The sequence below is a fragment of the Emiliania huxleyi genome (assembly GCF_000372725.1).
Source record: "Emiliania huxleyi CCMP1516 unplaced genomic scaffold EMIHUscaffold_1016, whole genome shotgun sequence".
Lineage (NCBI taxonomy): Eukaryota > Haptophyta > Isochrysidales > Noelaerhabdaceae > Emiliania > Emiliania huxleyi.
Window position 1 is genome coordinate 1 of NW_005202330.1, and position 11,449 is coordinate 11,449.

General features: G+C 61.2%; 4 protein-coding genes across 4 annotated transcripts in view; 2 read left to right on the forward strand and 2 right to left on the reverse strand.

Annotated features, from left to right (window-relative positions):
* Window positions 1-103: 103 nt before the first annotated feature.
* EMIHUDRAFT_121824 (hypothetical protein) lies at window positions 104-1,442 on the reverse strand (the record flags this gene model as incomplete). The annotated part of the gene is made up of 1 exon (XM_005793317.1): window positions 104-1,442. A coding segment is annotated over one exon (1,339 nt), but the record flags the coding sequence as incomplete, so codon positions are not given.
* Window positions 1,443-2,736: 1,294 nt separating this feature from the next.
* EMIHUDRAFT_250969 (hypothetical protein) lies at window positions 2,737-3,177 on the forward strand (the record flags this gene model as incomplete). The annotated part of the gene is made up of 1 exon (XM_005793318.1): window positions 2,737-3,177. One exon carries the CDS (start codon window positions 2,737-2,739, stop codon window positions 3,175-3,177), a length of 441 nt encoding a protein of 146 aa, XP_005793375.1.
* A 144-nt stretch (window positions 3,178-3,321) lies between these two features.
* Window positions 3,322-4,644, forward strand: EMIHUDRAFT_250970 (hypothetical protein; the record flags this gene model as incomplete). The annotated part of the gene is made up of 3 exons (XM_005793319.1): window positions 3,322-3,756; window positions 3,813-4,124; window positions 4,246-4,644. 3 exons carry the CDS (start codon window positions 3,322-3,324, stop codon window positions 4,642-4,644), a joined length of 1,146 nt encoding a protein of 381 aa, XP_005793376.1.
* A 5,975-nt stretch (window positions 4,645-10,619) lies between these two features.
* Window positions 10,620-11,449, reverse strand: part of EMIHUDRAFT_121827 (hypothetical protein) — a gene marked incomplete at both ends in the record, with an annotated part of 2,041 nt that continues 1,211 nt past the window's right edge. The window contains 2 exons of the mRNA XM_005793320.1: window positions 10,620-10,893; window positions 10,966-11,204. Of these exons, the coding sequence (XP_005793377.1) occupies window positions 10,620-10,893; window positions 10,966-11,204 (513 nt within the window). The remainder of the gene's footprint in view (window positions 10,894-10,965; window positions 11,205-11,449) is intronic.

Sequence of the window (11,449 nt, forward strand, 5' to 3'; positions counted from 1 at the left end):
GGTTCAAAAGGCGGGGGACGGAGCGGCGGTGGCGGAGGCGGCGCTTCGAAAGGCGGTTTCTCCAAGCCAAAGTTGTATATCACGCCGCTGCTCTCGCGCGAACCGCCCTCCCAGACCCACTCGCCGCTGCTGAGTCGCGCCACGTACTTCTCGGAGAAGCCACCCTGGTCGACCAGGTTGAACAGGTGCACATTGGCACCACTCCTGTCGCCCTTCTCGTCGAACTCCACGCGCCCCGAGAGGCCTTCGAACGACAGCGTCTGCTTGGACTCCCAGAACCGCGTGCCAAATGACGACGAAAGCGGGCCCGTCGGGGTCACGTTGCACGATAGCAACCCCGCCGCCACGACAGCGTCGTAAGCAAACGAGCCGCCGGATGGCAGCCAGCCTCTCGATAGCGGATCGCGAAAAAAGTTGTCGCGCAGCTGCCAGTCGGCAGGCAGGTGCTCGTTGAAGTCTCCGGGCTGAAGTGTCGCCCATCGCTCGTCGTCAAACCTCGCCCACTGCGGATTGTCGTCGGTCGCGCCGCACGCCTTGATCTGCAGGCTACCGTTCAGCGCGGCCCGCCCCTCTCCGTGTACCATGTCCAACTCCGCCGCGGTGACACCGTCTGCAAACATAAAGGAGGTGCCAGGTCTGAGCAGGCCGGTGACCAGCGCGGCCTCTACAATCAGGCCAAGGCTCGTTGGGAAAGTGATGACTAGCACCGCCTTGGCGCCACTGCTGGATAGGCTGATGGCCGCAGAACGGATCGACTCCTCGCGGATTGAATCCTCATTGGAGTTGGAGAACTCCCTGCTGACAAACGTCAACCCGAGGGTCAGGCAAGCGGCCTTCGCTGCTTCCTCGTAGGCGCGGCCGTACGGATCATCTACGAAGAGCACGGCCACGTTTGAAAGCCCGAGCTCATGCTTCCACAAGTTGCAGAGGCTCGACGCAGTACTAAGGTCGGAGGGAATGGTCCTCATGAATCGCGGGTAGCGAGCGATGTTGTCAAGATCGGGCGATGTGGACCAGTACGAGATTTGAGGGATGTTGTGAGCCCCGGTCATGCGCGCTATGGTGGTTGAGACGGAACTGCGGCCGGGTCCGATGACGAGGTCGGTGCCAGCGGAAAGGTCTCCCAGCGCGAGGATTGACTTTGAGACCGAGCCGCCGCTGTCGAGCAACCGAAATCGGAGCTGCTTGTCGCAAGCCGTCAAAGATCTAAGCGCGGGGAGAGCACTTGCGTTTCGCGAATTGAAGTCCGTCACTCCGAGTAGCGCGCTGACGACTACAGCTTGCATCGGCTCAATCTCCCAGCACGTGCCATTCCGCCAGTTGCCCACGCCAGCGCAGCTCTCGGCGGTCGACACCGCTTTGTACGAGAGCATGAAAAGAGCGGCGACGTTCACGTCAACACCACCAGCAGCGAGCGTCGGCAGTAGCAGCGACGACAGCATGATTTGCAAAATTGCAAGGCCAGAGCAAGGTTAAAGACCAGCCGCCCACATCGGCAGCCACAGTCGGAACTCGAGATACCACATCTCGGGTAAACTGTTTCAACGCGGCCTTGGCCTTCACTTGAGCACTTGAGCACTTGAGCACTTGATACCGCGTGGTACGAGTCTTCGCGTGCCGCCTGTTGTTCGACTCGGGCGCCTTGGGCGTCGGGGTGGCGAGCAGGGGACGCGGCTCTGAGCGCCCAGCGACGCGTGCCGGATGGAGTCCGGACGTGTCTATTTTTAGCAATACCAAACAACTCTAACACTCACACGTCATTTGTTTGTGTTCGGACGTGTGAGTGTTAGAGTTGCCGCGGGTGACTAGGGGAGTTTGCTCAGGATGTGTGGCAGCCACGTTGGCTGAGTGTCTTGTCTTGTGGTTCTGTGTGTCGCTCCTGTGTGACCGTCATCGCCCGTCTAGCGTCCACCCAGGGGCACCTGTGGTAGGGGGGTACCACCACCCACCTCATGCTCACACGTCTTGCGAGAATGGGGGCGAGGGGCGAGGCCGAGCTCGGATCGGGTCCCGTTTCTTCCGTAGGGAGTCAAGATGCAATTCGAGTCGCACAACCCTGCGATTCCATCCTTCGAGGTAGCCCTTCCCCTCCCGACTTTTGCGAAGGTATCGACGAGCGGGCGGACAGACGTAACAACTGTAATGAAGAGGCTTTCAGAAATCGCGAGTCCGCGGTGTTTCGGCGGAGTTCCGCTCTCCTGTCCCGCTCTCGCCACCCTTGCAGCAAAACTCCTTCTCTCGCCCATCCGTCCGCGGTCGAGAGAGAGCAGTTTTGCCGTTGCACGGCTAATCTCGGGTGATCTCGGGTCTCCTCGGGTGAGGTCGGGTAATCTTGGGTGACCTCGGGTCGTCTAGGGTAATCTGGGGTAATCTCCCTGATAATCTCGGGTCTCTTCCTCTCTCTCTCTTTCTGTCTGTCTCCCTCTCTCTGTGAGGACCCACACCCTGCCTGTCTGTCCCACCCGCCCGTGTGTGTGTGATCAGTGTCTACAGTACAGACGGGGAGGGAGTATCTTTGTTTGGCTCACGCCAGGGCGCTCGTTGCTCTCCGTCTTTTGTATCTTCGATAGTGATATTTTCAGAAGACGGGGCTGTCCACCGAATCGAACTTTTACGTGCCGCCGAAAAGTAACTCCAACGCAGGCGCGCGCCGCCGCCGCCCGAAAACTTAACCCGTTCCCACCGCCCCCCTCTGGCTCCGCCGTCGATACCGCCACGTCGTCCATTCGATCCCTAATGCTGCCGATCTTGAACCTCGCGCAGACTGGCTCGCTGCTCGCCGCGTCCTCAGACGGTGGGAGCAGGCAGTGCAGCGCCAGTGGCGATGTCGGCACGCAGCTCGACTCCAGCTCTGCAGTGGACCTCGAGCTGCACCACCACTTTCTTCAGCCGCAAGAGCTCCTCGATCTTCAACAGCGCGCTTCTGCCGTGCCAGAGGCTGACTGGCTCCCGTGCTCTTGCAGGGCAGAGGCAGCCACAGCTGTACTGGCCAAGGAGTGCGCCCACGTCGACGTCGGCCAAGACCCGGTGGCGGCAGGAGTGCTCGGGCGGCTCGCAATGCTCACCGGGTCTTCCACCAGCCTCGAGACTCTACCTCTGGTCCGCTATCGCCCAGGCGCCACGGCGACGCCGTTGCACGTCGACCACCTTCCCGACGGCGCAAGGGTAGATGAGTAGCGCGGGGACGGCAGCCATGCCCGTCCGAACTGGAGGAGGGCGAGTGGGTGGGGGTAACTGTAGTAGAGCGCCATCCCCTTCCCGCTGTGCGACTCTGCGACTGCCGCACTGCCCGGCGCAGGCCGGGTCCCGGACGCGTCCGCGATGATCTACCTGACGGCAGAGGCCAGCGCCGTGCACTTTCCCGCCCTCGGCCGAACCGAGCGGCCAGGAACGGGGTCGCTGCTGACTTGGCGCAGCGTCGACGAGGAGGGTCGTCGGCTGCCCGCGTCCGCGCACGCTGTGAGCGAGCACCCTGCCAGCGCGTCGCAGCCGCGCATCGCGGTCTCGATTCCCATCCTCAGGGATGCGGGCGGCGCTGCGGTGATGGCCCCACTGCACTTTGGAGGCTGCCGCCGCCGGCTTTCGGAAGGCGACGCTGACTGTGATGATGGTGCTGGCGTGCACGGCGACCCGCACCTGACCCTCGCGCACGGGGGCGTCGCTGATTTCCGAGGCCGGGACGGCAAGTTCTGGAACTTCCTCAGCGCCGCCAATGTGAGCGTCAACCTGATGACTCAGGACGGGAGTCCCTTTTACGTACCCTCTCGGGGGGGGGGAGACCTTCCGTGAGCCTTGCCGGAACCTGCTTTTAGGACGGCGTCTTTGCGATGCACGGCGCGACGGTGAATGGCAGCTGGCTGACCGAGGCCCACGTTTTTGCCATCACGTCGGCGGGCCCGCTGCAGCTGTCGTATTTTGCGTGGAAAATCTCCGCCGACAGTCTCATCGGCTGGTCCAACGGCACTTGCGGCGGCCGTCCCTTCAAGCTGATTGGCTGGGCGGTCACTCCCCGCAGGGACGGGCCGCGGAACCGGCAGCTGTGCGGCGAGGCGCTGCTGCAGTCCGACTACTCGAGTGTGAAGATTGCGTTGCCCGAGTGGAACATCACGATCGCGCCCAAGGCGGTGCCGGACTGGTTCCACCGGCGATCAGACTGGATCAGCGGGCCAAAGGCGGCGGCGGCTTCTCGTGCCACCACATCACGCGCGAACACACCCTGCCGAGCCTTTTCCGGCTCCCCGGCAGGTCCGTCTCGACGTGCAATTTTCCCTCCTCGTCCCGGAGAGGAGCCTGCGCGTGGCACCGCACGGAATCGTCGGCCAGTCCTTTGATGGCAGCGGCGTCGCCGTCGATGGCGCGCGCGACCCGGCACCCCTCCCCGGCCAGAACCTCACGACCACGGCGATGGCGGAGGGCGCTATCGAAGGCTCGTGGGAGGACTACCTGATGGCCTCGCGATTCGAGACCGCCTACAAGTTCTCGCGGCTCGGCTTGGCCGAGGCGCCAGCCCGCGACATCGCCACGCTGACGGGGCGCCGCTTCGCGTCGGCGGCGGCGGACGCCGGGCACACCACCGCGACGGTGTCGATCGAGGGGGGGGACGAGGCGACCAAATCGTACCGTCGGCTCGCCGAGTTGAACTAGGCGAGCTGGCGGTCCCGGCTCGGGGACTCTGCGCTTCCAGCACCGCTGTTGAGGAGACCTCGGGGAGGACCCCTCGCGCCTCTTCGAGCGCCTTTGCTGCTCTGCAGTCCGACTGCTGCACATGCACATTCATCTGGAACTGGATGGGGTCTGGGGGAAAGGTCCACCAAAGCTACCTAGGGCGTTGCGCGGGTGTTAGGGGTGCTTTGATTGACGGTATTTGACGTTGATGATTGTGAGTCTTTCTACTTTCAAAAAAGAAGAAAACGGTTTGCCTTCGACGCCTGTGTCGCGAGAGATGGCCGGAGCACATAATCGAGTGGCACTCTCAACGGATCAAGATAGTGACAGTACGGCAGAAGAACATTATAGAGAGACTTGCAAATGTCGGTGACCCGAGAAGACCACAGAGATGCGCCTGTCAGGCGATACAGCAGCGACTTGTCTCTTTCGGGTTCGATCCTCTACCGATGGCGGAGGGGCATATTTTCTGCATTGGACGGGAGTACAACGGCCCACACGCCGAGGTACTACACCGAAGCAACAAAAATGTGCCCATCCCGACTGCTAGAGACATGCGTGTGGCATGGGATAAGGCACTCGGAAGCCTTCCCGCAAGTGTGCGGGAAGCCGGGGGAGATGGCGAGTGGAAAGGGGTGCTCGCTGAGACACTTGCGGAAACAGACGAGACATGTCTACCATGCGCAGACGTTGTCACTTCGAATCAGGTTACACAAGTCAAGAGCGTCCTGCGAGGGAGCGTTATAGGATGGCTGGACAAGAATGTCGGAGAGGTTTTTGTTACTTGCCCTGTCACATATGCGAAGACGCTAGACGCGCTATTCGACACTTCAAATGGCAACTATACGCGCGTATATCCGCTAAAGGATACGGCGTACAAGAGGAAGATATACGGAGCTGATGATCTGCTCAGAAACATGACGACAGAAGATCGGTCGCGAGTACGAGCGAACCAGCTGAGCACTGACGGTACGCTCGACGCGACGCTTCTCTGCGTGGCGATGGTTCTACAGAAAGAAGGGATGGCATAAGATCACCAAATTCGATAGCAAGGGAAGAGTCACGGCGCCGTATGCGCTATATAAGGCAAAGAACGTTACTGATCCGACAGTGCGAGCACAGAAGCTGCACAAGGCGAGACCGATCACGCCGTACGCAAAGCATCCGATGGCGAAACTTTTGAGCCTCGTGGGCAGGGCGTGGAGTTTCGTACTCCGGCACCTGAAGGGTGAGCACTTCATTCAGCATGATTGCCAAAGTGTGCCCCAAATGCTGAGAGAGGCGGCCGAGGCGCTTCGAGGGAAGGGAGAGCTCAGCTACGAGATTAACGACGTCGACAGCTGTTACCCGAGCATGCCAAAGGAGCGATGCGGGTGGCAATGAGAGACATTCTAAATGATGTGCGCAATAATCTGCCATCTGGCGCGGGAGAGGACCCGAGAATACTTGTACCGAAGAGAGGCAAGAAGAAGTGCTCGTGGGCACAACAAGGGGAGGTGTGGGGACACGCATCGATCAGCTCCTCGACGATGCTCGAGGTGATCGATTTCGATCTGGATAACTGCTACGTCATCACGTATGACGGACGCCTGCTAAAGCAGGCCCGCGGTATCCCGATGGGGAGTGCACTCTCGCCACCGCTGGCGATAGGAACTCTCGCATGGATGGAGCAAGAATGGATGCATACGCTTGAAGACGATGTCAAAGCCCGATTCCGTATGAAACGCTACATGGACGATGTGATTATAATAACTGCAAAGGACGATTGTGTGTGGGATGTCGACCGCTTTCGGGAGGACACGAGGACTTCCGCCGTTCTGAATGCTACTGGGCTCCTTTGAAGCTAGAGGCAGCAGAGAGCGCCCATTTCTTGGAAACGACTCTCGAGCTCGACCCAAGCGGAAGCTTCCGGACGAGACTCAAGAACGTGAACGAGGAGTGCGAGGCGGTACCCCGGGTGTGGCGCTACCATCGTTGGGATAGCTTCACATGCGCGAAAATGAAGGAGGGAATCGTTGTTGGATGCCTGCTCAAGGTTGTCGCAATGGCGAGCGATGACGAGGGATTCACGCTCAGCGTGACGAGCAAGCTCAGGGAGTTTACGGCGCTCGGATACCCGTCACACGTGCTTAATGGGGCTATCGGGCGCGCGTTTGCCCGGACAAAGGACGAACGGCTCCTACGAGCAAGAATATGTTCACAATGGGGGGGAAACCAACCTCACATGTGAACCAAAAAGAAAAAACATATTCTCAAAGCCAGTCAGAGCACCGTCCAAAGGCGGGTGCTGTCGACTAAGGGACAATCTTGTCTGTCGGCAGCCGAACTTGTGATGGGACACCCTCGGAATCCAACTGCGTACTACTTGGCTAGCACGCCATTGGCATACCGACGGCTAAGGCCGAAATCGGTTCACACCTGCTCTTGCAGGTGTGAACACAAAGGATTCGCTGTATCTACTAAGCTGCTCCGCTCACACTTACCTGTGAAGTGTGAACCGCGGATTTTGAGATCAGCCGCTGCTTCTCGTTGGTCCCCTCTGATGAAGACCGCCAACGTGAGGGCTGCGACCTCCCACCTCAAGAAAATCTCGAGCGTGCTCGCCATCCTTCTCGCAGGATGTGCTCTTCTCAAAGCGTGCGTGCCGTCCTCCAGTCTCCTCGAGAGATCTGCGCCTGCCGCTCCGCTTCGCAGCGACTGCAAGGGAGCGAACTCGTTGATACAGGGCTTCATCTCAAGAATGACGCTTGACGCGGTGACAACTGTTGCTGCCTACACGCGCGACTCTGACATCCTCCCGCACATCTTGATCACACCCGCGTTCTCCGCCGGAGAGACCAGGGTCTGGAACATGACCATCCCGCAAATCAACGGCGTCAAGGTGCGCGGAGGCCTCTGCTGGGACGACTACGAGTGAGAGCTGCTCCTCCCGCCAGCTGCACCTCTCCTCCTCCTCCTAACTGCCTCACGTATTGCTCTCCTCAGGTGGCACAGGACCCAGGGCACCTTCTGGCGCACGATCGGCGACCTTTCCAAGCCGCCTGACGGCGTGCAGATCGCGATCGACGACATTTCCGCCGTCGTGGAAGCCAACTTTCAAGTCCGCGGATTTGCTGGCATGACGCTCTGCGAGGGGCGCGCGAAAATCGCTCTCTCTGGCAGCATGACCATCTTTGCGAACCTGCGCTATCTCGACGGCCAAGCCATCGACATCTGCGACGGTGACTTCGGCGTCGACTCCTTTCACGTTGACATGGCAGGCGCTTTCAAAGGCACCACTGAGCCTGCGGTGGTGCAAGCCGTCATCAGCAACATCATTAAGCCGTTGGTGCGCGAAAACGCCGCCTCGATGGTCTGCGAGGGTCGAGTCAGCCCGATGCTGCGCTTCCTGGGGCCTTCGGTCGAAGTGGACTGGTCGTCCACCCACCTTCCCCTCTCCGCCACACCGCCAGGCCACCACCTACGCACGCCCTCTCCCTTTTCAGGTCGTCCACCCCTTTAATGGGCGGCAAAAAGCCGTTCAAAGGGCTCGCTAGCGAGGTCCAGTCGCGCTTGCGCGGCTCTCCCGTCATCCTCTCCCTGCTGAAAACGATCGGCACCTCGTCGCCCTATGAAGAGCGTCACGAGGCGGCGCTGCGCGACCAAAAACGCCTCGCGGAGGTTGGGGTGGATGCGCCGTTTGGCGAGGACCGCTTCGCCGACATATCGCCTTATGACAACTCGGTTGGGGCTAAGATGATCGCCACGGACTCCTTGGCCTCTGTCGATGGAGGCGTGACCGGGGCGCTGGCCGGCACAACGCGAGCCGGAACCTACCTGTGGTGCGCGCGCCCCTCCTCGCCGCGACCGCGCCACGACCGCGCAAAGCCAACCCGCACCCCACCTCCTCGCCGCAGGGGCTGGGACACAAAGAAAACCATCAAGCTCATTAACAACGTCCTGAAAGGAAACTATGCCGTGAACATGCCCCTTATCGAGGAGGTGGCGCTCGGAGGCAAGGCCTCTCATCCCGCGGTGGAATGCCACGACTTCGCCGCCACCGAGCCGCAGAGCCGCTCTCGGCTCCGTGCGCTATACCGCGGAGAGATGGGAGCGGAGGCGCCCTCGGCTCTGTGCACAGCACGCCAGAGGCTGTCAGTCGTCCTCCATCCCTGGGGCCAAGCGATTTACCTGGGCAATTACACTGACGGACAGGCTCTCGCCTATTGGCGCGTATCGAAGGTAGGAGATCTCCCTGGCACTACTGAGGAGGAGATAGCTGCACCTTCGTCGGAACTGGCATTCGGGCCGCCCGTGCCGCCAGCACCAGACGGGACGCCGCTCTACAGTTACGGCGTCATCAAGGCCTGGCGCGACGACAAGGGCAGGCCCCATCCCAAGCGCTTCGTCTTTTCGCGGTGGGAGCGGCGCTCGTGGCCTTTTGACGGTGAGGTGGTGCTGGAGCCCATGCTTGAGCTTCGCGTCATCGCGTCGCCCTGGTGGTGGGGCGGGAATAGCAAGTCGGCGAAGGAGCAGCCCCTGTCAGACTTTCGAGTTCTGCGGGCAGGATCGGACGATGTCGTGGCGGCGGTGGGCGAGACCAGGCCGTTCGCGCCTGACCATACGTGGCGCGAGTGGGGCATCCGCACTGCCAGGAAACCCCAGATTGCGCACCCACGATCCCGAACCCCCCCCCCCCCCTAAACTGACACGCCTAGGACCTGACCTAACAGCGGTGTCGACTTGCTCGGTCTTTTCGCCTTGATCCTCTCCTCAAAGTACAAGTCGGAGGACCTTGGCCGCCGATTGGGCTTTTTCGAGATGGCGGTGGTGCGCGCGTATTTGGAATGGGAAAGCGCCCGGGAGGACGGGCATCGCGAAATCTCCAAGGCCATCAAGGCGATCAAGGCGCTCGCCAACGGCGGCATTGTGCAAAACATCGCATAGCAAGAGGGGAAGAGGGCCAAGGCGACGTCAATGCCTTGCCAGTCGTGAGCGCCCGCGATGATGAGGTTGTGAGGAGAGCGCAGGCTGAGGCTTGCGCACACTCGGCGTTAACTCGTCACTCCACGACCCTCCACGACTCTCCACGACCGGCACACGGCTCTACTCCCAAAGTCGAACCGTGTCTCTCTTTGTACATGCATACTCTGCTACGCGAATAACAACAGGAGTTCGTTTTATATTCAATTGAATTTAACTCTTGCGCGGTTCCGCATTAAATAAATAAATAAATAAAAACGGTCAAACTCTGAGACGAGATGGGATTTAGGGACATGTGTCCCCGACCCCGCCCTGCACGATCTTGGTGTGAGGGATCTTCAATCCGTGTCCCCTCACCCCTGGTCACTACCCGACACTAGAAGAGCAGCAAGAGTTGGGGCTGCGGCTACGGCTGCGGCTGCGGGAGGGGCTATGGTCGCGGGAGAGCCGCTGCGCCGCGTGGGCGCGCCTACACCGCGCTTGCTCCGCTCGCCACCTCTCCGCAAAGGTCCAAAGTAATAGCCATCACCTCCTCCGGCAAGTCCTTTTCGCCTATCTCGCCGTCCCTCCATGCCTGGTAGAGCTCGTCGTCATAGCCATATTGCATCACAGCCTGCTGCACTGCGTCGTGCACAACCCCTGCCCACCCTATCCCGCGCCTCAGCGTCGGAAAATTCGAGCTCGGAGTCATACCCGGAAGCAGGCGCAGACGGCCGCGGCGATTTGGCAGGCGGCGAGGTGGGGGGAGGGAGAGCGCGGCGGTGCGCGCTCGGTGCTCCCGCTGGTGCCAGAAGGCCAGCACCCAATGGCAATGCGCTCAGCCTAACTTCTTGTCCCACCACCTTGGTTCCGCTTTTAGGGAGGATACAAATTACAATTTTGCTGCCTCACCAAACACATATACACGTGTCAGATGCGGACACGTCTCATGGGGGAAAGCCATGCGCGATAAAAAAGGATGAGTGTGTTCGTGTGCGTCATGTGTGCCCCCTTCACACCTCGCCCTCCTCCGGCTCCTCCGGCTCCTCCGGGGCGAGGTGCAGGCTCTCGAGCGCGCGCAGCGCGGCGCCCATCTGGGCGTCGGTGATCGACAGGCCGCGCGCGCTCGCCACCAGCGCCCCGTTGATGTAGCAGCCGACCACGTACATGCGCTCGTGCGCCGGGCCGAACTCCTCGAGCAGCTCGAAGGTCTTGCTCAGCCGCGCGCCGGTGAGCGCCGAGAACTCGTTGAGGCAGTGCTGCAGCCGGGCCTTCGGGTCCATCCACCTACCCGCGATTACCCGAGGTGACCCGAGATTGCCCGGAGATGACCCGAGATTGCCCCTCGGGTCCATCCACCGTCGCTCGTCGACGGTCGCGTCCGTCTCCTCCTCGAAGAGGGTCGCGGCGGTGAAGGCCTTGACGGCGGCGAGGCCGAGGCCGAGCGGCTGCCGGTCGAGGTACAGCGCTCCGAGAAAGGCCTCGAAGGCGTCGGCGAGCATCTTGCCGCGCGTGCGGCTGCCCTCCTCCTCGAAGAGCGCGTCCTTGTGCCGCACGCAGCGGTGCATCCCGCAGCGCACGGCCGCGCCGATGAGGACCTAGCGACGCGAGGGGGGGGGGGGGGGGGGGGGGTCGACAATCAACATAACCGAAACCCCCCCCCCCCCGTAAAAAAAAAACCCCGGCCCCGTATAATGAAAAAGCGCCCCCCCCAGTCAAGGACCAGGCCCCTCAGGACAACAAACCACCCCCCGACCCGAAAAATGGGGGCGTGGAGTCCCCCGGCCCCTGGCACAATGGGATGGGGGTATTTTTTAAATCCCCCCGGGAAAACTTGACCTTG